Genomic DNA, 26,927 nt, shown 5'->3' on the forward strand with positions numbered 1-26,927 from the left:
CAATGGATGTACTTGAATAGTTCATGCTGTCAGTTCCGCAACAATCATGATGACCATTTTCGGGTCCATTCCGTCACTCGCATTGTCCTGATTGGCCTGCACGGACAGATTGATGGAGTTGCTCCTAATTAAAAATGATGCTAGTGTACCATAACGAATTTTGGAACTGAGCAAGTGTGCCGCATGTTATTGACTTCTGATTGGTCTTCTTTTCGCTTTTTTAAATTGCTGGAAAAAAAGCCAGACATTTTTTTGTCATGAGTCGGTGCAATGCTCCCTGAAGTCGAAATGAAACTCATTTCCCGTCCTGGAACTCACCGACCAAACGCCTATTTAAAATAAATTTACTTGGTCATCTACTGGGGGACCAAAAAAAAAAAAAAAGGGAAAAAGTACTTTAATAATAATTATATGATTAGCACTGCAATCGGATCATCAATTTCGAACAGCTAACAGCAACACCCCACCATCATCAATGTCGAACAAGCTAACAGCAACTGCCACCCACCGCCACCATAAATGAGTCATGGAAGCGAGCAAGGTAGGTATATTCGAAGAGTCTTCAAATCAAACCAAACTCCGCAAGCTTTGAGCTCCTCCGATCCATCTCCTCTGAAATCTCATTTCTCCGTGATCTTCCAGGTACATTGCCTCTCATAATTCTTCTATCTTTTATACGGCCCGAGATCTTTGCTTCTTTATTCTGCCAAACTCGGTCTCAACTTCTTCTCTTCCGTTTTTTTTTTTCCTAATTTTATTACCAATCATTTGGTCAAAAGAATTTGCATAATTTCATTGTTTTTGTGTGCGCTTATGGGTATTTTTTTTCCCAGTTGCTTTTTTCGTTGCATTCAGACCGAGCGAAAGTGTTTTCTAAGTGCTCGGTATGCATGATTGAAAACTTTGGCGTTTAGGAATCTAGAAGCAGCATAAGCCACATTATAAAACTCAGAGATATCAAAGTTTGTTAACATCAATAATATTTTCTAAGGCTCATACATTGTAGTTATGATGCGTTGGATTTTTCTGTGTGGAAATGGAATTATTAGATCTCCATGGGCTCTTCGACGACTTAAAAAGAAATATTTTTTTTGCGTCTTCAGTGGCATAGAGGTGATGCGAAGAGGCTGACCTTTTTTAAAACCAATTTATAGTACAGAAGTTTCTGGTCACTGATGCTCCATGTAGGAAGAGAAAATGAAAAAGAAAAAGTTTTTAGAGACGGAGAACAATTTAAATTTCTCTTTCTGACTCTGCTTTTGCATAACCTCAATTATTAATTCAGGAGACATTTTTTGCTTTGTATTTTTTATGCAGTGTACATGGGGGTTTGTCGGAGCTTTCACAGGTTTATTATGTGTTTTGCAGGTATCGTTTGATATTCTATTAGCCAACATTTCATGGATAGAGGTACGTTGTTGAAATCGACTAATCCATGTTGATGGACATGAACTTGATCTGCATTGTAGCTCATTGTTCACTTGAATGTTGCAGATTCAGGAGAACAACTAAGGAGAGAGATGGTAATGGCATCAGAAAGGGAGAATTTTGAGCTTTCAGGACCATTGCACCTATCTAGTATGGACTGGTATGACTTCTGCTCTGTCGCGCTTTCTAGTACATATTTTCACAAGAATTTGACATTTTGCATGCATAAATTGTAGGGATGCGTGCCAAATTCCCATTTGCTTGATAAATTCTTAAGCCATACATTGATGATATTAACTCAGAGATGATAGCAGTGCCAACATCTGATATATCTATTTTTTTTCTTTACTGCAAATTTTGTAGTAGTTTCTATTCTATCCAAGAAAAATTGGATTTTGAAAGTAAGCTCTGTAGATGACAACAATGATCAATCACTACCAGGCAGGTTCCGTTCTAATGCATGGAAAATAAACAAGACTTGCAATCCCTTAGAGTTACTGCTTACGATGCTGTTAGGATGGAGGTAGTCATTTGCAATATATTTTGGTATCTAAGATGGTATTAGTAAAGTCATTGCAATAAAGTCATCAGTTTTAGTTTCTACAATCAATCATGGTTGATGATTTTGTTTACTGGTTGCCCTTTATGCATAGTATGCTTGTTTGATAACTCCGATGCAAGATAAGTTCCCTTCTATCCACTTATCTTCTCCTGTTATTGTTCTCCAAAATCTTTGTTTTTCATACTCAAGAACTGTTGGTAAAACCAAGAGCGCTTCTTAGACATAGACTTGCAACTTTTTCATGACGAAAAAGAGAGAATTTTTTTCTTTATATTGGTTTCAGCTTAGGATCCTTGCTGACGTAAACTTTAATGTTATAGTTTCTGCTAAGAGAATTGTAATCAAACTCTTCTTTGAGCAGGAAGAGTACAGATTATCGAAGATCTGTTGCAGCTTGTTTGGTACAGGGTGTCTACATTCTGGAACGCGATCGCCAGGAAAAGCGGCAGGGAAGTGAAGCACTTGCTCCTCCATGGTGGAATTTCTTCCATTTTCAATTACGCACTCCGCTTGTTGATGAGGCTGATTCATCTACCTTTGGTGCCATCTATGAATTGAAACACCCAATGCCTCATGATAAAAGTTCAGTTAATGACAGCCCACGTTATGTTATTGCTTTTCGAGGTACATTAACCAAGGGTGATGCATTCTCCCGGGACCTCCAATTGAATGTCCACTTAGTCCGGAATGACCTCCACCAGACGTCTCGATTTGAAATAGCCATTCAAGCTGTTCGGAGCATTGTTGCAACATATGGAAGTTCAAATATTTGGCTAGCTGGGCACTCTCTGGGATCTGCCTTGGCATTGCTTGTTGGAAAGAGTATGGCAAAAACAGGAGTCTTACTTGAAGCTTTTCTGTTTAATCCACCATTTGTTTCAGCTCCAATTGAGAGAATAAAGGACAAAAAAGTCAAACATGGGCTTCGAATTGCAAGTAGTGTCGTAACCGCTGGACTTGCTTTTGCTATGAAAAATAGCCACCGGAAGAATCAAACAGGAGATACATTTGTTGCATTGTCAGAATGGATGCCATGCCTATTTGTTAATCCAGCGGATCACGTATGCTCTGAGTATATTGGGTATTTTGAACACAGGAAAAACATGGACGAGATTGGTGTTGGACTAATTGAGAAATTGGCAACCCAGCACTCACTTGGGGGTCTCGTTATGACCGCAATGGGCAAGGAGGCAGAAGAGCCCCTACACCTTATTCCTACTGCGAAATTAACAGTTAATTTATCTCCCTCGCAAGAATTCAAAGAAGCCCACGGAATACACCAATGGTGGAGGTCTGATCTGCTCTTAGAATTGAAAACTTACAAGTACTGATGGTTGTTATGTTGTACAGGTATTGACAATTTATTATAGAATTATGCTGTACAGGAATTGTCACATAATTCCTGATTTATATTATAAATGTAATACCAGGATCGATGCTAAAATGATTATGGGTGTAGTCCGCTGGAGTTTATTGTGGAATTATGAGGTGAGATGGATCAAGCGTGATCTTCATTTTCACTATTCTGAGCTTTTTATGCAACCTGACGTGCAGTATTTGAAACTCGAAGCACTCAGTAGTAAGCACATATGCACAGTTTGATCAGGTTTGTTAGTACAAGCATTCTGCAGAAAACCCAGAAATCCACTCATACCTGAAATTTTAGGTTGGCTTCAATGATTGTTGATGGAGTTTGTGATACTTTTTGGGCTGGTTGGATTTTTGGTTTGTTGAAAAATTCGGCTCATGTTCAAGTTTGACTCTTTTGGCTTGTGTAGTATATGCTAATGTACAGCTTCAACCATGGCAATTACGCCAGACAGCTACCACTTAAAATGGAAATGGACGACCTGAAGAGCCCGGGAGCTGCTTTGGCTAATCAGTGCTAATCTTAACTATACGTCCTCGAGTTTGATGTCTTGAATCTTGAGGATGCTATTAAGCGCTAGTGGGACAGGGATGAAATTTGACGTATGAAAAGTGAATTTCTGTTAAATTCTTAGCTGCCTGCCTTATTCATTTTTTAGGTCCCAAGGAGCAAAGCACGGGAACATTCAAAAGAAACGGTAGTATTCTTCTTGTGCCATTTGTGTTGTGGTTTCTTCCAAGTTCAGATTTACAGTAAGGCTCTTTTCTCTGCCATGAATATGATAAAGCTCTTTCTTTTCTGCTCAATTCTTTAAAATACATTCCATAATTCTGGACGACAATGGCATAGCCATATTTGTCGTTGTAAAGGGTCAATACATTCCACGTTTTCTGCATCAGACATTACTCTGTTATTGCCATTTGCAGACAAATTAGTCCTAAACAAAGCTTTTGTCCTAAACAAAAGTTAAGACTTTAATCAGTCCTTTAACACTAGCCAATCATCCTGAACAAAGACCCCGTTCTCTCCTGCGGGCTCCAGGAAATCAGGGAATTAGAAAAAGACAGGAGTAAAGTCAAAGAAATTAAGCACTCCAACCACAACAATAGCTTTTCCTCAATCCCTAGAAAGTTAAAAATGGGCCGTCCTCCTCCCGACTCCGATCCCAATCCCAATCCCTGCTGTTGCTGCAATCACAGTCACTTGCACCGAAGCCGGCAACCGTCCCGTCCCCTCTTTTGAAAAAGTCGTATTTGATCATTGGATTAAAAATTCAGAACGCATAAATGTAAACAATTACCGTGATGTGATGCTTTAGTCTTTAATATCTCTATTACAAATTTGTTACTACAATAATTCACAAAATGACTTGCAACTTATTATAAATATTATGCACCATTCAAAAATAATTATACTAACTCGTAGAATATATTTTTTAAATAAGAACTTTTGAAAGCTATTCCAAAGGGCATATTCTTAACGAGTATATATGTCCCAAATTCCATTTACTAACAAAATTTTTTTTAAAAAAAAAAAGAAAAAGGAACAAAGCTCAAATTGGTCATCAATTGCCCATAAGTAAAAATCCACATTCTACACTTCTTTCAGAAAAAGTTTAATCACCCAGACCACTTCTTAGATTACTAACTATTAACTAACAGTGGAATCCTAATACAGATCCATCACTTACGGAAATGGCCACCCTGCATTCAGCGCTAGCGTCCACGTGATGGCTAAAGAAATGCAACACCCGAACCCGGCCCGCCATCTCTAACCTGGACTCGATCTCCATCGTGGGCCCGACTCGAAACCCACTAAGCCCATCAGTAACAGTAGGCCCCACATTGAGCGGCTGGTTAACGGACAACGGGAAGGACTGAACGGAAAAGGTCGCGGCCATGTACTGGCTCTTGCCCGCGGCGATCTTTCCGGCGGGGATGAACATGAAGCCCACTTGACTTCCGGCGTAGAGGAGCTGGAGGGAGCTGTCGTAGTGGGTAAAGACGGCCCTGTTGGGGTTGAGAACGGTGACGTATTGCGAGAAGGTGAAGTTAACAGTGCCGTTAGCCACGGAGAAGGTGGGCAGCTGGATGGCGTTGACCGTGAGGTTAACGTCCTTGGGTTTGAAAACGGTGAAGTAAACAATGAGGACGACTATGACAACGAAAATCAAGAAAACGGTTGCCACTATGCATGAAGCCAAGTTTGTTCGACCGCTCGGAGGTTTAGGTGGCTTATGTTTCCCCATTTTCTATGTATGTTTATTATACGGAGAGATCTCACAATGCCTTGAAAAAAAGTGTTAGGTGTGGCTGTGCGAGATGATAACGGTTGTATTGCTTGCTTGCTTGCGGCCTGTACTCTGCAGTGTTAGTGTAATGATGGATGGAGCGTCTGGCAACGGGGACCCGACCGAGGGTGTGAAAAGAAAGACTTTTTTTTGGTTTGCTTTGTTTGTTGTACTACCAATTTTTTGTCCCAGTAAATGATGATCATGGTACTATGTCCCATTTCCCTTGATTCATGTGGATCCATTCGAGTCAAGATCAGCTTTGCCTGGACTTGGGGGTTACGACACTGTGCTTTGAATCACGAGAGACCATTTAACTCAGGCCCAAGGCAGGCTTATCCGGGGCATTGGGCTCGTTGCTCATATTCGTAGCAGTAATACAGTACCCTGCATTTGAAGAGATCTCACACACAGAGTAGTGTTGACCGAAGATTAGAGTCCATCCTGTTGGGTGTTTATGTTTTCAAATTAGAGATTTGATGTGTCTTCAGACCTGAAATGCGAATCCAAATCAAGAGCTGTTTTTCAAGGTATTAGAGGAAATATATTAGGAGAGACACCAATTTCCAACTAAAGTTCTGCATTGAGAAATTCTGATTATTTTGGATTGCTGGTTGAGCTCTTGCTTTTCGTTCAGTCAAGCATGCTGCTTGTTAGGGATTTTTGTATGTTGCCGTGAGCAAAGTGTTGGCTTGCATTACACAAGTATTCCTACAACAGCTTACTAGGAAGTGAGAACCATACTTCAGAACAGCTTACTAGGAAGTGAGAACCATACTTCAGAAGTCAGAAAAATATTTCCATGGGCTGGCTCATCGGTAAATAGTAGGAGTATCAACAAAGTCTCAACTTTCTCCCACATATTCTAAAAGCCCTTTGAGTTGAGCGGACAAGATAGAGGCCATTCACGACTGGTACCATTGAAGCCAAAAACCCCATGAAATAGAAGTGCTCAAGTGAAAACACGTCTTACAAGGAGAACATATTAACATTCATGCAGCAGAACTAAGACATAAACAAGGATTGAATGCTGCAAGACTGACTGTAGCAAATGTTACTAGCAATTGCCAGTTCACCTTAAAACCACCTAGGATCCTCAGATCCTGTTTACACTAAACATTTAATAGAGAAGCCAACTACAAGGCAAAATAGTACCCTTTTTATGAAATAATTAAATAATTATGGATGTTTATCACATTTATTCCTTAGATGATAGTAAGCTATCATGAATCATGGATATCTATCACATTTATCTCATCCCTGAGATGATAGCAAGCTATCATGATTTTCGAGCTGATAAAGCTATGACGATTCACTATCTTGATAAGAATTATAATTAGTTGATGTACTTTGTCCTCTTCTTTCCTCCTCTACAAATAGGGGTCACCCTAAGCGATACAAAACATAGGGGGTAGGGGTCATACAGAACTGAAGAATTGAAAAGTTCATTTGAGTATGAAAGAATAGTTGTTCTTCTTTCTTACTTTCCTCTTTTCCTCCACTATAATAGTATTAGTTTTACAACGACCTCTTTATTCTTAATTTAGTCCTGCTTCTCTGAGTAAATATGGAAGCAATTCAGCTGACACCAAAATCAAACAGAATGTAGAAAGGCACCAACTCCAGTCCACCTATATAATTGGACGTTCTATACATATACACTAGAAACCCTATGATGGTGATTCAATGAGCTTGTCAAGCTGAATATCCATAATGTCAGATACCATTTCAAGAAATGCAGCTTCACTCATGCCGGGGAGCATGGATTCTTGAGCATCATGAATGATCTCTTCTATCATGGATTTCTTGTTTAAGGATTCCCTGCACATCATCCTTCCAATGGCAAAGGGAGTGAGCCCTCTGGCTGCCCCTTTCTTCAGAAGCATGGTGGAGATGCGGAATGTTCGAGCACATTCCAGGGATAGATCCAACCCATAGAATTTAAGTAGTCTGATGTCTAGCTCAGCATCAAGAGTGTCTATGTAGCTAGTGGTCTCTGGCGAGAAAGGTTCACGGGCTTGTGGCCAGTAAAGCCAGTCAAATGTGCAATCTTCAAACTGCCAAGAGGACAATGACAAGCATTTATCAATTGCAGATCTTGAAACAAGAAATAATGCATCTTTTGAAAGAAGAAAATAATGATCACAATGCTTTAAAGTATGTAATTTGGATAGTTTAACAAGACCTGAGGAGTTTTAAGTTGATTACACGCTTTTTGAGACATAAGAATTAGTAATTTTGCCTCCATGCATACCCCAACAGGTGTATATTAAGCACAGTAGGAACGGACAAAACACGTTATGAAGACTATGGCATCTAATGGAGAAGGAACAAGGATACTGGATCCCGTTCCTCAATTTACTTCACCAGATCATTTTAGAAGTTAACCCATTTCTAACCCTCCTGTATTCATCTACAGACTTATTTCTTCTCCAGATTTGTCTTGCACCCTAGTGCCTATAATCTGAGTCAACTAAATTTGTAAATTTCCAAAAATATTTATCCAGTAATATATCACAGAGAGATGGGTCTGCAAATGAAACACTCTCGTTCAGGAATTATAGGCATTAAGAATTGTATTTGTAAGAATTAGAAGAATATAAACATGAGAAAGGATATTCCTTACAATCTCAGGCAAGCAGTATCCATGGTCAATTGGGATAAGCTCGATTCGCCCTTGTTTCCCTTCTCTGGTTACCAATATATTTCCAGCATGCCTATCTGCATTTGCAGTTCTTATGTCCAAGACACTGATTTTGTGAACCTCCTCCACAGGAAAATCTCGAGGACCCATGTCCTCGCAGCTCCCAGAATTACTCATAAACATCTGCAGAGATCCCAGCTTCATATAGTTATGTGGATTCTCATACCCTTCTGGATGATAGAATTCCTTGTGTGAGCATTGAACCATTACTGTAGGGGGAACACCAGCAAAACCAACATCCCAATTTGACAGGCAGCGTGGCCCATTCTTTGGGTGATCAAGTATATAGGCTGCAACTTCCCTTAAGGCTCCCTCTCCAACTCTGGTCCCTTTCTTCAATCCTTCACCATTCAATGACAAAGGTAGCCCATGGGGATTATTTACAGCCATCGGTTCTTCATCTATGGGCTTGAAAACAGCAACAGATTTATCTCCTGATGCGTCTTGCATGAAGTAAGTTCCTCCTGTACCCTCAGATGATCGCAGAGGTGGTCTTCCATTCTCCAATCCTTCCAATACAGAATCAATCATCTGCTGCACAAATAAGGGAAATTTCACCTTTGGATTTACAATGACTGGTTCCAGCAAACTGCTTTTGTCCTGTGGCTTCCAAGATGTCACTTGATAGTCCGTAGTTTGTTCCTTTTCTTCCTGCACTTTTTCTTCATGTGTCCTCTCACTGCAATTTGCAGCCACAATTGAGAATTCAACATCTTTCTCAATAGGCTTAGCCCGAACTTTTGCAGATTTTTCAACTACCAAGTGAAGAATAGCTTCAGAAAACTTGCATACATCATCAATCAGTCTATGTTCCTCAAGCTTCTGACCATTGTAGAGAACTTCCTGATCCTCAGTATTAGTAAATCCTTCTGCTTTCTTGGCAATCACACGCTTGAGATACCCAACATTCCGATGACGATCAACATGAAATTCATATTCACGCTCACAGATGGTCCCAACCGTGACCAGAACAGTATCAGAGAGCTTCACAATTAAGTGCAAGACGTTCCCACTTGATATACCGTAATCCTTAACAAGAGAATCACTTCTTGCTAGTTCTCTGCCACCAAAAACCAGCTTCTGCCTTTTCACAACACAGCCTTTGCATTTTTGGATCCTAAGTTTGACTGAACCAATTGAATCAGATTCTAAAACCTTCATGGGAATGACAGAACCAGCAAGAGTGAGGTATATCACAATAGATTCACCGGAGGTAAGATTCAACCGGTTGATGATATACCCACTAGACCTCACTGATTCTTCACTAATTGGGCTCAAAGCGACATCAGCAACAGACATGGTACTATTATCAGCCTACCCCTGATGAGCCTTTCTTTTTTGAACGACCAATTCAATTTTTTCAGTATCAACCCCAAAATGCAACCTTGACGATCAAGTAGTATGTACAGTACGAGACAGAACAATAGAATTAACAATAATCTAATTTAAAAAAAAAACCCCAGAAAGGAGTTCAAAGTATAAACCTTAAAACTAGTCAGGTTCTTGTGAGGTAATAACAAGAACCCAAAGGGCAAAAAACTTTAAACCAAGGAAATAATGCCCTTTGAAAATTTTCACAACACCTGAAAGTAGAGGTATGAAAACAAGGGAAAAAACAAAAAAACTCAAAAGATGAGAGCTTCTTTTATTTTTCCCAAACTTTCTAATCCAAAGATCCAATATTTCAGTGCAATTTCCCCTTTCCCTCCCAAGCATTTGAGAGGGTTTACATCAACATCAACACAAGAATGAGAGCAATAAGATTGATGGATTTTTTTTTTGGTGTGTGTTCAGGGGGGGGGGGGGGGGGAGAAATCTTTCTTTCCAGAGAAGTGAGGATTCTTACCGCATCGGAAAGAATCAAAAGGTAAATGGGTAGCAGAAGATGAGCTTATATGCCGAGAAAAGGATGAGATTCAAAGCCTGCGAATAATTGGGGAGACTTGGAAAATGTGGACTATTTGCTGCATTTTCCGAGATTATAGCAATTTGGTATTCTCAGTTACCCGGTGACTTGTGAATTCAGTGTTGAGAGCAGGTCCGAATTCTTCGCCTGTTTTTTGAATTTTCCGGTAAAAATGTCGCGGAGACTGAAAGAGGCGAGGGAGCGGAATTATAGCCGTTGGCTTTTGGTTCCATGCTTACTGCTTCCCTACTCGCTGAGTTTATCAATTGAATTCCAGACAGCTACTTGTTCTGACTCCTTCCTGACTAACGACGTTAACGGCCTTGCCCTAATAACATCTGTAATTACGTGGGAACCGCTAAAGAGCCATGTGTCACACTGTAACTTCGAGTACCACAGGTTTAACCCAACCATTTCTCCTTTTTACTTAGTAGCTTTTTGGGGAAGGATCTTTCGGGGGTTAAGAAAAACTTACCGCAACAGCTCAACAACTTACTTTGACTAGCATCTGGCAAAGCACCATTGCACCGTCGGAAATAAATAATAATTGGATTTGTTTGGACAGTATATTATTTGAAATATTATTTGAAATAATTACTGTAGCACTTTTTGTGATGTGATGTATGTGAGATAAAAAAGTGGTTCGAAATATAAAAAGGTGAGTTGAAAAATGTGTCTATGATGCAAGCGAAATATTATTTGAGATAAGAGTGTGTTTGGATTGTAAGTTATTTGCCCAAATATTTTTGCTTACATCACCATTACAATTTCCAATACACCTTTTTATCTTCCCAATTACCTTTTTATCTCACATACATCACATCACAAAAATTGTTACAGTAAAAATATCTCAAATAACTTACAATCCAAACACGTCATGAGAACTTAGAGGTGGTTTGGATGGTGTGTTTTGAAGGGCTTTCGAAGAAAGATTAGTATAGATATTTTTAGGATGTGATATATGTGAAGTTAAAAAGGTAATTAAAAAAATATGCAATAGAAATATTCATGAGAAGACGTAAAAAAAAATTATGTTTCTTGATTCGGATTCAACATGATAAGTGCTTCTTTATCTTGATTCTTCAAATAATAAAATAGTCACGATTAAGGTACGTGCGAACGAGACGTTGAATTGATTAAAATTGTATTTGATAAGTGAAAATTTAACACATAAACTTAACCCATTTTTTGATTCAATAAATTTCTGTCAAACTCAATTTTGTATATGAATCACGACGAAATCACACAAAACTCAATTTTTTGAATTAACAAAGAAAATCACTCGTCAATTGGAACTTTCTAGTGTTACTTATTGTTGATCTAAGTTTGTCAACATTTCAAATTTATTGCTTTTCTTTCACATTTCCACTTCAATTGTGATCGAGTGTACTAAAGGTGCTTGATGAAATCATCGAATATAAACTGGCATTGGAATAAATTCCATGGATTTTGTCTTTCGTTTCTTTGTTAATTAAGCCCATACATGTGCTATAACGCCGTTAGTTAAACCAAAGTAATGAAGCTATGATTATCGCATCTCGATACCACGTGTCTATCGAATAATTGGCCCTTTTTAATCGAACTTTATATCCAGTTCATCCAGTTATATAATTCTTATGACGTTTGATATAAAATTATAGTACAAGTTAGATGTAAACGTGAATTTTATTAACTCATACAACGATTTCACAATTACATAAGTTACACGAATTTACGCTCAAAATTATAAGAATTAAAGGTCTCTTTTTTTTTTACTGAAGGAGTGCTCGCTAGAGGCGCCCTGATCCAGGAGCCTTTAGGTGCAGAGCACTTGCCAATTGCAGCAGGGTAAATAAACTGGTGAACAATGAAGCTCTGATTTTTGTGCAAGAACAGGTGCATCGTCCATCATATGCAGCACTCCCGTTACTTTTGGTATTGGTCCTACTTCCCCAGTACACAATCCATAAAATCGCTCAAAAAGTTTAGGCCATGCTTGGATTGCTTGTTTCCGTCGAAAAATATTGTCGTTTTTCGTGATCACATTTCCCTATCACCTTTTTCCCTCACATATATCAAATCGCTACAGTAATTTTTCCATGAAAAATGACGGAAAATGCAATCCAAACACAACCTTAATCTCTCTTACTTTCATGTCTTGGGAATGGTCATGATCCCAGGAAGCTTTAGTTTTATCCATCCGTTTAAAGTAGAATTGTTAATCGAGTCAAGTCGAACTCGAGCATCGGATAATCGAAATCGACTCGAACCTCCAATTGAACTAGTTCGAGCTCGTTCGATTAGTAGTTCGAGTTTCAAAAGCCGTTCGAAATCGATTCGTCAAACTTGGTTGAAACTCAAACTCGAGTTCAAAATTGAGTTGAGCTTAACGAGCTCGGTGAGCTTGAGACTTGAGCTCAAACACCTGGATGTTAGCAATCATTATTGTCTAATTTGTTAACAAAATTTTCAGGCAAATTCACAACTAAATCTGCAGTTGAAATAGATACAGAAATCACAATTCAAGTGGTTCACAATTCAAGTAGTCCCAACAATTAAACATCAGCTATCAAATAGTTATAAACAGATTTTAAAATGTCCAAACTCTAGACCAAGTTGACCAACATGTTTAAGTTCAATTGTCTAAAAGTTAAAAACAACTTTCTTGAGCGAAAATAGCGCGTGAATGATGCAGCTTTTGAGCGAAATCAGCGTGTGAATGAAATTAGTTTGCACCAATAAGCATATATATATACAACTCGAGCTTGGCTTGTTTTTCTCATTAAACAAGCTGAGTCGAGCCCTTAACAAGCTGGGTCAAGCTCGACTCACGAGTTACCCGGTTCGATTAACAGCACTAGTTGAAAAGGCTAATTCCTTAAATTATAGTTGAAAAAAAATGTTAATGAATTGTTGCTCTGACAAAGTTGTGCTCCCATACTATACCTTCCGTGGACAAAGCAAAGCAGGACAACCAAAATTTTTTTTTTTTCAAATAAGCTGGTAACCAATAATTATTCTTTTTTTTTTTTTGCTTGTACTTTCAAAGTCAATACATCAACTAGTTTTTGCCCTATCCTCTGCATATCTTTCACGGTGTTATATTAATATTAAGTTCCATCAAAAGTCAAAACTACACCTTACTTCTTTCTGAATTACTATTGTGAACAGGATTTTGTCTTATTTAACAATATTCGCGGAAGTGTTGTGGAAGTTATAATGCTCTCGGAGAAGGAAATGATTATGAGTAGGTCACGAAGAAGTTTACCAATAAACTTCTACATACAGTTTGAAGACATTTTTCTATATATATTATCTTGTTGTAACTTGTTAATCAGCTTTATGCATTCATTCAAACAAAGATAAATAATTATGGCATCAACATAATGGACACAGCAAGTATACGATTACTGTATATTTTGATCGGTTGTTTCTGAGCTGCTAGTCAGTTTCCACTAGCTCATGCATGCACCCTCGTTACCGTTAAGTAGTGCTGGGGCCGGTGCACCAGCAAAATGCTCAGGCTTGGGGAAAATTTTGGAATTCAAATTATCCAAGTACATTTCCATTCCATCCTTTTTGGTTAGCGTTAATAGGATACATATACCTTGTTGTCGGTAGAAATTAATGGCATAGTGCATTTTGTTCTACTATATTGGATGCTGTATATCTTTTTGGTGGTCGGCTTAAATTGAAGTTAGAGCTTTAGCACTGCATATAAAGGAAGAAAGAAAAGAGTTGTAGCTCCATGTTCGAGATGGTGAACATCTCCCAAATACAAGTATGTTATTACTTAAATATCTAATCCGTGTTCTAACCTGAAATTCTAGTAAAGCATAATTTTGAAGTTGAATGTTGGAGGCAGGAAAGGTGTAAGAAGGAGCCGAAGGTTTATTTAATTAAAAAAAGGAAAAAAATGCGAATCAAGGGATTAGGCTACTAATAAATCTTTTTTTGGTATTATGAGGCACCAGAAGAGAGCCTACCGCAAAAAAAAAAAAGCAAGTATATAACGAGTTCTTGGGTCCCCCGCGTGAATGGTCCAGCGGTAGCACCTTCCACCGGTGACCAATAGGTCCCAAGTTCGAGTCTCTGCTCCGCTGGATTCCTTCGCGCACATATCGTGCTTGGATCGGGTTGGGGCGCCTGGCCGGGTCGCAGGGGATTAGTCGGGCCCCGTAAGGATTGATCTGGACATCCTTGTGTAGACAAAAAAAATATATATATATATATAACGAGTTCTTGAAGTCACAAAAATATTACACGTTTCAAAGGGCAGTTCTTTTTATTATTTGGGATTTGTATAGTTAGTTATAGCTCAACCGCCTCTTTCTTTACCCGCCAAATTTCACAGAGCCCCTCTCCGTCTCGCTCTCAGTTCATTCATGGAGTCAATTCGAGAACTCTGCCGCATTTTGATTCTGATCTTCATTTTCTACCTCACCTCAACGGCGATTACAGCTCAAGGTTTCAACCACAAACACGATGCAAACCCAAATCTGATCAAGATGTTGGACACAATTTCTCCATCTCAACCAAGAAATGTTACTTTTCATCTCCCTCCAGACCCACAGATTTCTCCCACTAAAGTCCCTGCCCTGTTCGTAATTGGCGATTCTTCTGTTGATTGTGGGACCAATAACTTTCTTGGAACATTTGCTCGTGCTGATAGGCTTCCTTACGGGAAAGACTTTGATACACATCAGCCCACTGGACGTTTCTGCAACGGAAGAATCCCTGTTGACTACATTGGTAATTTCCTGTTCATTTTTTCTTGATTTTTGACTTGGGTTTTTAGATGGCCTAATGGAGTTCGAGAGGATGGGAATAAAGATTATGGGGTGCTTCGTTTTTTTATTTTCTTGGAGCTGAGCCGGGCTGATTTAATTTTGTTATTATTTTTCCAGTTAATTAGTTTCTTTAATTTAGAAGAAGATGAAAAACCGAGTATGTTTCTTGGGCTGTTTCTTCTTCATGGATGATTGTCATTTATATCTGGATCTTTTATTTTGTTTGATTTTGATGGTTAATATCAACAGCATTGCGTCTTGGGTTGCCGTTTGTTCCCAGTTACCTTGGGCAAGGTGGTTCTATTGAGGATATGATGAAAGGAGTGAATTATGCATCTGCTGGTGCTGGGATAATTTTCTCCAGTGGTTCTGAATTGGTAAGATATTTCCGCCTGTAGTTGTTTTTTGGTTTTACACAGATCATATTTGGTTGTAAATTGTTTATTTTATCGGTCAAGAAGTGTCGATAATTAATCAGCTGTAGTACAAGGACTCGGTTGCTGCTAAAGATGAAAATGATAATATGTCAAGATCCTAGTTAACTTGGCTGTTTATTGAGATGATAGGAAATGACGATTTTGGAGTTTTTCTGCTTTTGATGTTAAAACTGATCAGTTCTATTAGTCCTTTGATGCTTTTGACACTTAAATAGAATCTGATGATGAAGCATTTGTTACCTGATACGATTACCCTATTTCCCTGCTTGTTACTTTGATTATGGTCAAATTCATGCAGGGTCAACATATTTCTCTGACACAGCAAATTCAGCAAGTTTATGACACAAACCAACAGTTCATACTGAACATTGGTGAGGATGCAACAGCTGATCTGATGTCAAGATCTATATTTTACATATCGATTGGCAGCAATGACTACATACATTACTATCTTCGTAATGTGTCTAATGTGCAATCTGCGTACCTACCTTGGGGTTTCAACCAGTTCTTAGCAGATACAATGAAGGAGGAAATTAAGGTGATTATTTTGCTTCATCATTTTATGGCCTTGTGTTTACACAGCAACTAAGAAAATATCTCCACAAGAAACATGTCCTCTTCATCTGCAATGCTTCACAAAAACAGAACTTTCTTGGCCCCTGCATCCCTGGGTCCAAAAAATATCAGGAGTTGCCTTCCCCTTTTTGGTTAATTGGTATAGATACTAAAATTTCCCTGCAATTCATGTCCTTTAGGAGTATATAGTTGGAATTTTTTTTTCTTTTTGTTTTAAATATACTGTTGTAGTCCCCTGGTAAAATGTTGAGCAAGCATCTCTTTCACAAGGTGTTCAGTTGTTATTGTTCTTTCTTCCCAATTGAGCATTTTCAGTGTGACACATTGCTTAAGCTTTCTTCAGAATTCATCTAAGGCATAATGTTTGAACAGAATTTGTACACTGCAAACGTCAGAAAAGTGGTTGTGATGGGACTCGCCCCTTTGGGATGTGCTCCTTACTATCTGTGGATGTATGGCAGCAAACATGGGAGGTGTATTGAGAAGATAAATGACATGATAATGGAGTTTAACTATGCTATGAGATACATGGTAGATGAACTAAATCAGGAGCTCATGGACTCCAACATAATCTTCTGTGATGCATTTGAAGCTTCAATGGACATAATCAAGAATCATGACCATTATGGTGAGATCTTATGGTTTCACAATGATCAATTCATTTGAACTGGTAGCATTTTGTCTTATGCCATCACTTTTTGTGCTGTCCCAGGTTTCAATGTTACTGCAAATGCTTGCTGTGGTTTAGGGAAATATAAGGGTTGGATAACATGCCTTACTCCTGAAATGGCATGCAGTAATGCTTCAAATCACATTTGGTGGGACCAATTTCATCCAACAGATGCAGTAAATGCTATTTTGGCTGACAATGTATGGTCCGGTTTGCATACCAATATATGCTACCCCATGAACTTGAAGGACATGATTGCTCAGAAGCAAAATGATTAGACATGGAAGCGCAGCAATTGACAAACTCTCCATGCATTAGACGGGAATTTTGTTTTGCTTCTGAGATCCTGTCAAACGTATTTTGTAGCGTACTTGGTTGATTTTGAAGCAACGTCAAACACTGATAAGGTAGATTTCAGTATAAACTTTTTTGTTTTTCCATTTGATGCCTTGGTGGATATAACATGATTTTCCTCTTAGAAGCACTTCCTAGTCTCAGTTTGCTTCTTGATTTATCCCTCAATTATATTATCGTACATGCAGAATGGAAAGGCTTTAAATGTTGATCTTTCCTGTAGGCAGAAAGAAATAGATGTAAATTCAGGTTAGTTGAGTGATGAATAAGTGAACCAAAACACCATCTTAAAAGGTTTCACATCGTACTTTAACTGCAACTTTACGTCAAACTTATTCTACATAAACACTTCATCTGTTCAGTGTTCAAAGGGATGTGTTTTGTCATCCTTTAATTACTCTCTGCATCATTTAACAAGTCTAATTGGTCATAACATCCTCAAAACGCCTTGGTAATCCCATCTTCCGGCTCAGATTTCAGCACAAAACTAGGAAATGCTGTAGTTATGTCCCTGCAAATAGAGGGAGGGGGGGAAAAAAAAGAAGTAATTTGTCTTCTGAAAGGAAAAAACTAGGACAACTAATAATTTTTTATTGGATCAAGTAGTCATACCATTTTCAGGAAAATAAGCCTATTTATTCTGTCCAAAGAATTTCAATTGTCTGCAATTTCAAATGCTTTTTAATCTTTCCACCAAGTCAACTATAGACTTAAAGCAATTTGATTGACTAAGTTGAAGCATGGGGAAGAGGTGAATAACCAACAGCATATTTACCTCTATTATGAATTTAAACTAGTGTGCTCTAAGTCAAACAATCTCCTTGCTTGCATTGAGTGCTGAATAAGTTTGCTTTTCGAGTATTTACACCTATGAGATGGTAAAATTTTCAAGAGGGCTTAAGCTAGTCCATGCGGAAGTAGCATTCCAGGACTTTGCAACTGAATGAATAAGAGAGATTTACTTCAGGTATGGAATTGTCATGTTCTTTAGTAAGGATGGATTCCGGGCAGCAAAATCCTTAAATTCTTCCGTGTCAATCTTTCCGTCTCTCTTTGAATCAGCTTCTTCAAATGTCTTCACAAAACCGTACTATATAAGGCAGGGAATACTCCTAAAAAGGTAAAACAGACTCTAGATTTAGAACTTAAATTCTATTTATACCTTGCTGATTATGAGTTCAACAGTATCATCGGACAGCGTCAAATCTGACTCATCTAGGAATGCCAAAATCATCTCCTTGACCTAATATGGAATGAGAGAGGAGCATGCATGACCACTTAAATGTCTTAAGCTCTGAAACTTCATGAATCATGAAGACATCCCTGTGCTTCAAAAGATTTTGTCACAATCGCCTTTTGTGTGTAAAATGTTTTGCTTGTCCATCCATCCGCAGCAGAAGTGCAGGTTGGGAGAACTGAATTTCACAATTGTAATATTTGACTTACCTCCTCAGTTTCTATAAATCCTGTCTGCCAAATGTCATATAGTCTGAATGCAACTGCATCACAGAAAAAGTTTTAATGCAACCTCAAGCCTGCATAATTTTCTATTTGCATTCAAAATGTACTACTTGTAGAGGATGAATTTCCATACAAGCAACTTTTTCGGCTTCAGGTGTGTCGGGGTGAAAGATGCTCAAAGATCGGACAAACTCACCAAAATCTATCACTCCATCACTCTTGTAGTCAAATAAATTGAACATCTGCAGAGGTTGACAGAGATAAAACATCATAATGATACGGATGATGGAATAATAGAGAGAGATAATAGCTAAAACTGGGATTTGTGAATAACATTCATTATGCTGCATATTCCATCAACAAACAGCATAAAGCTGGCTCACCCTATCTGCAAAGAATGACTGCTTCTTGCTATTTTGAACCAATCCGAGCTGAAACTCTTCCTGCACCGTCGACACCAAAGCTAATACTTATGAACAAGTGCTGAAAAGTGGTACTGCATTTTTAAGTTGCTGATTGAAACATCAGCAGTAATCTTTTGCAGTAGTAGTAATTATGAAACACGCAGAACAAGTGATAAAACCTACTCTGCTGATAAATCCATCATCAGTTATAGAGCTGCTTAATTTCTTGAACAACTTGTACAACAGTTTCACCTCCCTCACAGTAACTGCAGCCATGTGTAGTAAATTGAAGAAGATGAAATGTGTATAATAACCTCCTAAAAGAGAGGTGGCGTTCTAGCTCACTCACAATGTGTTTCAGATGCAAGAACAGATGGATCTTCATGATATACCTGATGCCGCTGCTTCATACACCAATTACCCATGTAGAAAGCTATATACTTGTATTTTTAGTTACTATGCGAAATACTACAGAGATTCATTAGGACATGTATGTATCTAAAACCAAGCAGTACACGAAAAAAGTTTGTAAGTATTGCCATATTCTTATCAATTGCTCATAACTACACAGCATTAATCTCCAACACTGAAGTCAATTATATATGCGAAGAAGTTAGATGCAATGGTGTGAATGGATACCACAGTCCCAAGGAGTTCTCTTTCTAAAAAAATCCACGAAAAATAAAAAAAGGCAACGGTTTATACTCTTTTCCCAAAAAGTTGCTCTTCTTGACCGTCTATTTTGAGTGGTTATTCACGTCACTTCTCTCAGGAGTCCTGATTCGTGTCCGAGAAAAGGAAATTGGAACCGCAAAATTTCATCCCACTCCAAATCAAAAGAGCCCTGATTCTGAATTCTGGATATAAATGGGAAAACCATCGGCTTTTATGAAGTAAGTTTCCATTTTCAAATGGAAAGTTGATTCGAGCGTCAAATTGTTCTCTCTCTGTTCTTTTCCACCTCCTAATTAGTAAAATCTATTTGGTTTGATCACGCGTGCATGTGCAATGGCCATAAACACTACGTACAAGCACAAAATATCCTATGGCTTTCGTAAATTTGTTTCGGAATCTGGTGCCGCTGCTTTTCTTGATGGAACTTGCTAAGAATAGATTTCTTCTGTCAATCCAAATGCTCTCGAACTGATGGCAGATAAGCTGATTTTACTTCACTTTCAATCTGCAAGGAATTTCAACAAGCAACCGGTTTATTCCCTCGATAAGCTCATTATTCTTCTCCCCTGGATGACAAAGATTTTGGAACAACAAATGCAAATGTGGCGTGACATGCAGGATTACTTGGCAAAACTAAAATATTAAAGATTTTAGACAAGAAGTTGCAAAGGATAGATGTAGGGCCATGGTAACTTATTCTTGTAACTTTTCAAGATCTCAGATAATACATTGTTGCCTGCACTATAAGCAGTTTAGACTGTATAGCCCCTTCTGCAACCAAAAGCTTTAGAAAGATCAGAATAAACGAGGGAAGCAGATATATTTTTCCATTACGTGGTGCTCTATGAGTTGAGATCAGATAAGAAACAGCAATAGTAATTAAAAACGCATCATATGCTGATGGTTCAGGAGGATAAAAATGGCAAACTACCTAACATAGGATTGATAGTGAATTGACGACTGATTTATATCAGGCTATGTTTTTTAATGTCTGATAGATGGCGTATTAAAACCTGCAAAAAGAAAATGCTTCTCGTTGATTACACCACTAGAGAGAGCACTAGAATTTGGTACGCTTGGTCGGTTGGTTGTCATTTTAAGAGAAGAGCTCTGAATCTTGAACACGCGTCTTCATCACAAAACTTGGAAATGCCAAAGTTATCTCCCTGCAACAGGGACTCTGAATTTTAATCTCATAAAAGCAACAAGAAATGCCGGAGTCACTTGAAAGGAAAAAAAAACACAAGTAATCAGCTAAGGCAAGCTCAGATTGCAAAAAGTCATTCCTGGGCATCAGTCAGTTCGTGCCTACTGCAAAAGATGTACTTGCACAATTAGCATTTTCAAAGTTTATCAGAAGACATGTTTTTTAAAACTAGCCAACATATAAAGCAAGCAACAGTCGTTCCAGATATATGAAGGTAGGTTACCGGAGAAGTGATCACTTACTTTAAATGTGGAAGAGTCATGTTTTTTATCACTGAAGGATGCCTTGCCACCAATTCCTTCCATTCTTCTGGATCAATCCTCCCATCACCTTTTAGATCTGCCTCCATGATTGTCTGTTAAATTTTCAACTTAGACAAGCTCTCATTAATTGATAAGAGGATATAGGAGGACCAGACTACACAACTCTAAAGTTGATGCATCTAACTGTATTTTTCACCACCTTATTTACGATTGCTTCAACAACGTCATCTGGAAGTGTCAATTCTGATTCACGTAGAAGGGCCAATACCATTTCTTTCAACTGCAAAGAATTAAGTTCGGAGATCATTTCTACCTTCATGAGGAAAAAAAAACCGTTTGTGTCTACAAAACTTGTAAGCTGAAACAGCTAAATTAGCAAACCAAATCGTTTGTTTACAGATACTCTAGCAATCATGATGCTATCTCGTTCTTAGCTAGCATAATATTTCTTAACATTATTAACTTTGCACAATACGCTCCAGATTCTACATTGGACTTGAGACAGTATATGCTTCTAACTTCCTCTTGCTTTGTTTTATGACTAAATTCAAATGTGAATGCAAGAGGGGCACCGTGATCAGATGCAGATGGAGGCCACAAGATGTGCGTTTCTGGTCATTTAGAGAAATCATAAGTTCACCATGCAATAAGTAATTGAAGGATACCATTTTGGAAAACTCCGTAACTACTGATAAAGGAAAACCTGAGGTAAATTTTTAGACAGACCATTGGCAGAAGCCAGTTTGATGCGCTGAAAAGAATATATGCTGATTTTAGTTTAAGATGGGAAATGAAAACCTGATAGATCTTATAAGATATGCCAATTTCCAAGCATCAAGATTGATATTCCGGATTCAAGTAAACTTATTCCGAGTAACATACCAAACGAATTGAACAGCACGCATGAGTGAGATGCCACCCTATATCACAGTTAACTCTTAACTCAGCTACATAATAAAACAGCCGAAGAATTGGAATAACTGCCAATCTAAGGTATGTACCTCATCATGTTCGATATAGCCAGTGCACCTCAAGTCATACAACTTAAATGAAACTGAAAAGGAATCTCCTTAAGTTAGCTGCAGGAAGTTGCATTGTACCATTTGATGATCGCAAATCTTAAAATATTCAAATATTTCAACTAGGCCATGAGGTACAGCAGAATAAATATTTCTAGAATCACCAACTGTATTCCTTACAAGCAATTTTGTCTGCCTCTGGTGCTCTTGGGTGAAAGATGCTTAAAGAACGAACAAATTCTCCAAATTCAATAACTCCATTATGCTTAAGATCAAACAAATCAAACAACTGCAATTGTGAGAGCACACGGAACAGAGTTTTGTTAGCTTTTGGAGGATGAGGGACAAGCATGCTTGATAAGGGTAATAGAAAGAGTTCATAGCAAAGCATCATCACAGAAAAAAAAAAGGACATTTTCTATGAAAATACTGATTAGATGAAGTCAGGGCCAGAAAATTATTTCATAATCTCAAGTTCATCCCGGCTTCTGACCTTTGCTGCCATTAATTGAGAGACAAAACTTTGAACCATTATAATGTTTCTTTAGAGAACATACCACATTTTCCATCTAAATCTGAATTTGAATTTGGCAGTATAGTAATTTTAGATCATACGCTATTGTTTTGCTTTATTTTTTTTATTTTTTTTTCTGCAACGCTGAGGAACATAAATGGTGCAGCAATCCTTTCTTGAGAAACTTTACCATGCCCTCAGTTAGCAATAATTTCCAAAAAAAAAAAAAAAGGGCAATCGTTTGATGAATAAGAATAAGACCAAATCACAAACCCTGTCTGCAAAGAAAGTATGCTTATTGCTGCTATCAAGAAGAGCAAGCTGAAAATCTTCCTGCAAGAAAGCACAAAGTAGAGTTACAAACGATGCACAAAGCAAAGTTGGTGGAAATAGATGCATGAGAATGCATGCAAGAAGGTTTTGATCCCTCTGATGAAAAGCACTCAGCCTACCAGCTTAACAACTCAATACGGGAGGATGAGGAAACCAGATATTGACGTTCATGATCCTTCTATATGATACTGTTTCAAAGTTCAACCCAAATAACTCAAGATATCTCCAGTGAAAAAGTTGGGAGACAAATTTTGTGGATTAGTCTGAAGTTTGTCTCTTCTTACAATTACGGAAGACAGAAAAAGAGAAAGATATTGGAGTCATGTTCTTAAAGAAACAGATATAACAAGACATATAGGCAGTTAATGTCTTGGATATGGACTAATGTGCATGCTAACATCATTAAAGGACAGAACTGGTGAGATCTGATATCATGCACCTTCAGAAAGTTTGACGTAGTACCTTGTGAAGAAGACCATCATCAGTGATGGAGCTGCTTAGTTTCTCATACAGAGTATAGAGAGCGTCTACTTCATTCACGGTAACTGTCAAATGAAATTGAGCCATTACGACTTAGAATTTTTCACTAGATTAACCAGCCAACTGGACACAAAAAATGAATCATAAAACATCATCTAGGACAGAAAACTCTAGAAGAAGGTTATGTCAAATTGTTATGGATTAAAGATTACTATTGAAAAGAGTAATATACCACTGACGGTTCACTCTTCTGAAATGACCTTGTGACTTTATTAAAAGCGAGTTCAATTGTCCTTGCATTACAATTTAGACAACCAGCACTACGCTTTCTATGCAAGTGCATCAACTTATTTGCAGTTGAAAATCAAAGATGATAGATGATCAAGGCCTAGTTATATTGCAGTTCCACGAAAGAGAATTGAACACTGTTGCATAAATCCACTCACAAGATGTCTCAGAAGCAAGTATAGAGTGCTCCTCAAGAGTTGGACGTCCAGCTCTCTTCAAGCAAAAGCAGCTTGCCATGGAATTCATATTCCTGTAGCAAGTTTGTATACCTGTCCCTGAAACTCAATTGCGTTTGTCAAGAACTGCACCTGCCGTAACAGTAAAAGAGGCAAACTAAGTCCAGCAAATCAAGACGCTTTCATCATAGGAATAGTGAAAGAAAATTTGCAAGAGTTGGGGAGTGGTCGGACTTTAGACTGAGGTTTAGTAGCAGCTGTTGTCAATGGTCAGGGGCAGAGTTACTCTGTCGGAAAGACAGCAGAGTGAATTTAATAGTTCAATTAGCAATTTCCGCCCCAGTAAACGCAGCTAAATCAAAAGGTTTAACTGTGTATCCGCATTGTGTTTCAAGTAAAAAAACACTGCTCTTCAGTACATGAACATAAATGAATCAAAAGTGGTATTTTTTGCCAGGCAAGCAACTAATATCAATAGACAACCCATCATGTTTGATGACTTATTTGTCCGTCACAGAATTTGCCAGATCTCCAGCCGACCAAAAACAACTCAATTTCCTTTAGCTGCCTATAGCTGAACCACTAAAGTGAATCTTAGGATTCTACTGAGTAAATCTATGCAGCACCATCCTAGTCAAGATTAGCATCGTAAAAAATATCAATAAGAGAACAGCATCAATATGCAAATGAAATTCAACATCCATCTATTCAACACCCAATGGGAGACGAGGAAGCCAATAACAATAAAATTAACAAGGATGGTCGTGATGCTGGTTGAAATGATAACGAGAAAACAATTATAAATTGTCATGCAAGTCCTCATTATCGGACAGCACTTAGCTCTGCAGTGCATAGAGTTGAGACCTGAAAGCGCAGCTACCATAAACGCTTTATGTTTTCATTGTACTAAATAGAATATACAGCACCAAAAAACTCAGGCGACCTTCTGAGATAGGAACGGAGATAACCGTTCCAATACCAATCTATGTCAAATATACAGAATTTGGTTTTATTCTTTAAAAGACCACTTGGGGTTGGTGGCTTTTGGCATGGACCGCCCTGGGATGGTTGCGAGTTCTTAAACATTTCTCCAGGTAACACCGCAACTGATTGAAACAGGAAGACGCAGGAACAATATGAGAAAATAAGTCAAAACAAAAGCACTTTTCAACTTTTCCACTCTAATGCAGCACAGTCGAACTTGCTAACATATACCGCACAATAGTGATGAAGAATAACATCCACAAAAATCACTTGGGGACCGGGAATCCCACAAGTCGACAAGCAACATCGTACAAACTCTTTTTGACATATGTTATATGGAGTTGTAGAAGGATTGTAAAAATATGGAAACTTGGACAATTACCAGATGTTAACCATATATAATTAGGAGTTGGAATGAAGGAAATAAAAAACGGAAGAACTCGTGACTTCACCTGTAATTTATTAGTACTATATGCTTCTTTGCTCTTTAGCTGGTGTAGGCTACATCAAACTGAGTTCATCTTCAGAGTGCTAATCTCTCTCTTTAAATGGTGCATTCCTCTTCTTTCAGTTTTCGGACTTCTGTTTTATTTGTTCTCGTAGTCTTGTGACAATGCCGGGTCGCTACAGGACCACATTTATTTAGTTGCATTATGCATGGACTATTGGACTGAGCTAATAGTCTAATGCATGCTGCTATTAAGAAATGAATATTTGTCTACATTATTAGTACTACTGTTCTAACGTGTGTGTCTGCAGATCCGGAGAAGATGGTTGACATTTTGTTATCCCGCAAACGCAATGAGGACTATTAAGAGTCACATTAGCCTTGCACTCGAAAACCATCATAGTTTAATAGCTGTGCCAAATAAAAACTCAAAGATCAAAACACTGACATTAGCTTATGACCTCATTTTAAGTGGCGTAAGACTCAGCACAACTAGAGAAGGTGCAGTGTTCAATAGAGTAATCAGAAGATGAGACTTGAGAGACCATTCTAGAGAGAGAATGACTTAAAAAGTAACAGGACTATTCTGGCTCGTTAGTTAATTCACAAGTCATAAGGGCAAATCCAAATCAGACCACCTAACTCAAGAAAATTTGGTACAGAAGAAAACAAGGATTAACCTTCTTCTATGCACAGACATGATAGTATATATATTTTCATCATTAGATACATGACACATAATTCAGATTTAAATTTGAAATCCAAATTTTGCATACGTGTCATGCATCCAACTGTAATAATGTATACACTGTCAGTGTATATAAGATTTATTCAGAAAAGAAAACAATGGTCATTTAGAACTATTACACTGCTAGCAAGGCACCTTCTAAGTTCTATCCCCTCCACGGGTCCTGCCTCTTCTGTCCACGCTTTAGGTCAGAAGAGTGCACTTTCTGGATTCACTACAATTCAGCAGCGATCCTTGCCCAAACAAGAAATTTAAAATTCATGGCCAACTCACCTAAACGAGTTGATTTATGAACGTTACATTGACAATTAATTTTGGCCAAGTATTGCATCAATCTGTTGGTAGATAGCAAAAGGACATTTGTGTTGCTACTATTGGTGATGTTCGAATTTACGCAGCAGAAGAGAAGTAACAGAATACCAATACATCACCGTCCACAATATGAGAGTTGAAGAGAAGCTTCGCCAGTTGTGACCTTCCCAACTGAGACGCGGTCCGTTTGAGCCTTGAGGTGAATGACACCTTAGTCACCCATTCATTTTATTTAATTATTTTGCTACGAATAATATAAATATTTTCTAGTTTCTTTGGTAAAAATTGTGCTGTTTATCCAATCCTGCGGTCTTTGGATTAATAATCATGAATAAAATAAGCAAGACGCACACAAAGTCATGAGATAGCTTATTTTTTTAATTTTCTTCCCCAGTAGCAGGACATACAAAATTCTTTTAAGTACAACACACTACCGTTATTTATGTCCACTTTACACTCCACACTAATAACAAAAAATAAAGAGCAAATGGTAAAAAAAAAAAAAAAAAATCGCTCAATTATTTAAAATTATATCGTTTGGTCATTAAAC

The 26,927-nt window shown here is 38.0% G+C and overlaps 6 protein-coding genes across 18 annotated transcripts; 2 read left to right on the forward strand and 4 right to left on the reverse strand.

The window, feature by feature from the left end:
* The first annotated feature begins 365 nt into the window (after positions 1-365).
* On the forward strand, positions 366-3,691 carry LOC113703586 (GDSL esterase/lipase At4g10955). Of its 3 annotated transcripts, XM_027224995.2 has the most exons (5): positions 366-642; positions 1,369-1,410; positions 1,495-1,588; positions 2,352-3,340; positions 3,421-3,691. In XM_027224995.2, exons 2-4 carry the CDS (start codon positions 1,401-1,403, stop codon positions 3,319-3,321), a joined length of 1,074 nt encoding a protein of 357 aa, XP_027080796.1. In that variant the 5' UTR covers positions 366-642; positions 1,369-1,400; the 3' UTR covers positions 3,322-3,340; positions 3,421-3,691. The 3 variants fall into 3 exon arrangements, with proteins under 3 accessions (XP_027080796.1, XP_027080795.1, XP_027080794.1); XM_027224994.2 differs by having other exon boundaries at positions 1,318-1,410; positions 2,352-3,513; XM_027224993.2 differs by having other exon boundaries at positions 367-642; positions 2,352-3,513.
* Positions 3,692-4,907: 1,216 nt separating this feature from the next.
* Positions 4,908-5,860, reverse strand: LOC113703588 (uncharacterized). The gene has a single exon (XM_027224998.2). The coding sequence runs from the start codon at positions 5,605-5,607 to the stop codon at positions 5,014-5,016; it is 594 nt and encodes a 197-aa protein (XP_027080799.1). The 5' UTR covers positions 5,608-5,860; the 3' UTR covers positions 4,908-5,013.
* Positions 5,861-7,078: 1,218 nt separating this feature from the next.
* Positions 7,079-10,514, reverse strand: LOC113703280 (phosphatidylinositol 4-kinase gamma 4-like). Its single transcript, XM_027224590.2, has 2 exons — positions 8,276-10,514; positions 7,079-7,706 (listed from the first exon to the last, which is right to left on the reverse strand). The coding sequence occupies exons 1-2, from the start codon at positions 9,650-9,652 to the stop codon at positions 7,320-7,322; spliced, it is 1,764 nt and encodes a 587-aa protein (XP_027080391.1). The 5' UTR covers positions 9,653-10,514; the 3' UTR covers positions 7,079-7,319.
* A 4,019-nt stretch (positions 10,515-14,533) lies between these two features.
* On the forward strand, positions 14,534-17,195 carry LOC113702834 (GDSL esterase/lipase At5g08460-like). 2 transcript variants are annotated; one of them, XM_072061852.1, is made up of 5 exons: positions 14,534-14,990; positions 15,278-15,405; positions 15,788-16,003; positions 16,414-16,669; positions 16,754-17,195. In XM_072061852.1, exons 1-5 carry the CDS (start codon positions 14,624-14,626, stop codon positions 16,987-16,989), a joined length of 1,203 nt encoding a protein of 400 aa, XP_071917953.1. In that variant the 5' UTR covers positions 14,534-14,623; the 3' UTR covers positions 16,990-17,195. The 2 variants fall into 2 exon arrangements, with proteins under 2 accessions (XP_071917953.1, XP_027079789.1); XM_027223988.2 differs by having other exon boundaries at positions 14,535-14,990; positions 15,764-16,003.
* Positions 17,196-17,350: 155 nt separating this feature from the next.
* On the reverse strand, positions 17,351-19,502 carry LOC113702835 (calcineurin B-like protein 7). 7 transcript variants are annotated; one of them, XR_003451282.2, is made up of 10 exons: positions 19,280-19,502; positions 19,114-19,196; positions 18,910-18,969; positions 18,660-18,768; positions 18,512-18,564; positions 18,228-18,308; positions 18,028-18,140; positions 17,841-17,933; positions 17,678-17,727; positions 17,351-17,576 (listed from the first exon to the last, which is right to left on the reverse strand). XR_003451282.2 is itself a non-coding variant. In XM_027223989.2 (9 exons), exons 1-8 carry the CDS (start codon positions 19,353-19,355, stop codon positions 17,846-17,848), a joined length of 663 nt encoding a protein of 220 aa, XP_027079790.1. In that variant the 5' UTR covers positions 19,356-19,502; the 3' UTR covers positions 17,351-17,576; positions 17,841-17,845. The 7 variants fall into 7 exon arrangements, 4 of the variants coding, with proteins under 4 accessions (XP_027079790.1, XP_071917955.1, XP_071917954.1 ...); XR_003451281.2 differs by having other exon boundaries at positions 17,678-17,933; XM_027223989.2 differs by lacking the exon at positions 17,678-17,727.
* Positions 19,503-20,547: 1,045 nt separating this feature from the next.
* LOC113702836 (calcineurin B-like protein 7) lies at positions 20,548-25,486 on the reverse strand. 4 transcript variants are annotated; one of them, XM_072061857.1, is made up of 9 exons: positions 25,322-25,486; positions 23,868-23,984; positions 23,404-23,486; positions 22,882-22,941; positions 22,275-22,383; positions 22,077-22,129; positions 21,275-21,355; positions 21,055-21,167; positions 20,548-20,771 (listed from the first exon to the last, which is right to left on the reverse strand). In XM_072061857.1, exons 2-9 carry the CDS (start codon positions 23,953-23,955, stop codon positions 20,702-20,704), a joined length of 657 nt encoding a protein of 218 aa, XP_071917958.1. In that variant the 5' UTR covers positions 23,956-23,984; positions 25,322-25,486; the 3' UTR covers positions 20,548-20,701. The 4 variants fall into 4 exon arrangements, with proteins under 4 accessions (XP_071917958.1, XP_071917957.1, XP_071917956.1 ...); XM_072061856.1 differs by having other exon boundaries at positions 23,868-24,017; XM_072061855.1 differs by lacking the exon at positions 25,322-25,486 and having other exon boundaries at positions 23,868-25,218.
* Positions 25,487-26,927: the final 1,441 nt, after the last annotated feature.

The sequence above is a fragment of the Coffea arabica genome, chromosome 8e (genome assembly GCF_036785885.1).
Source record: "Coffea arabica cultivar ET-39 chromosome 8e, Coffea Arabica ET-39 HiFi, whole genome shotgun sequence".
Classification (NCBI taxonomy): Eukaryota; Viridiplantae; Streptophyta; class Magnoliopsida; order Gentianales; family Rubiaceae; genus Coffea; species Coffea arabica.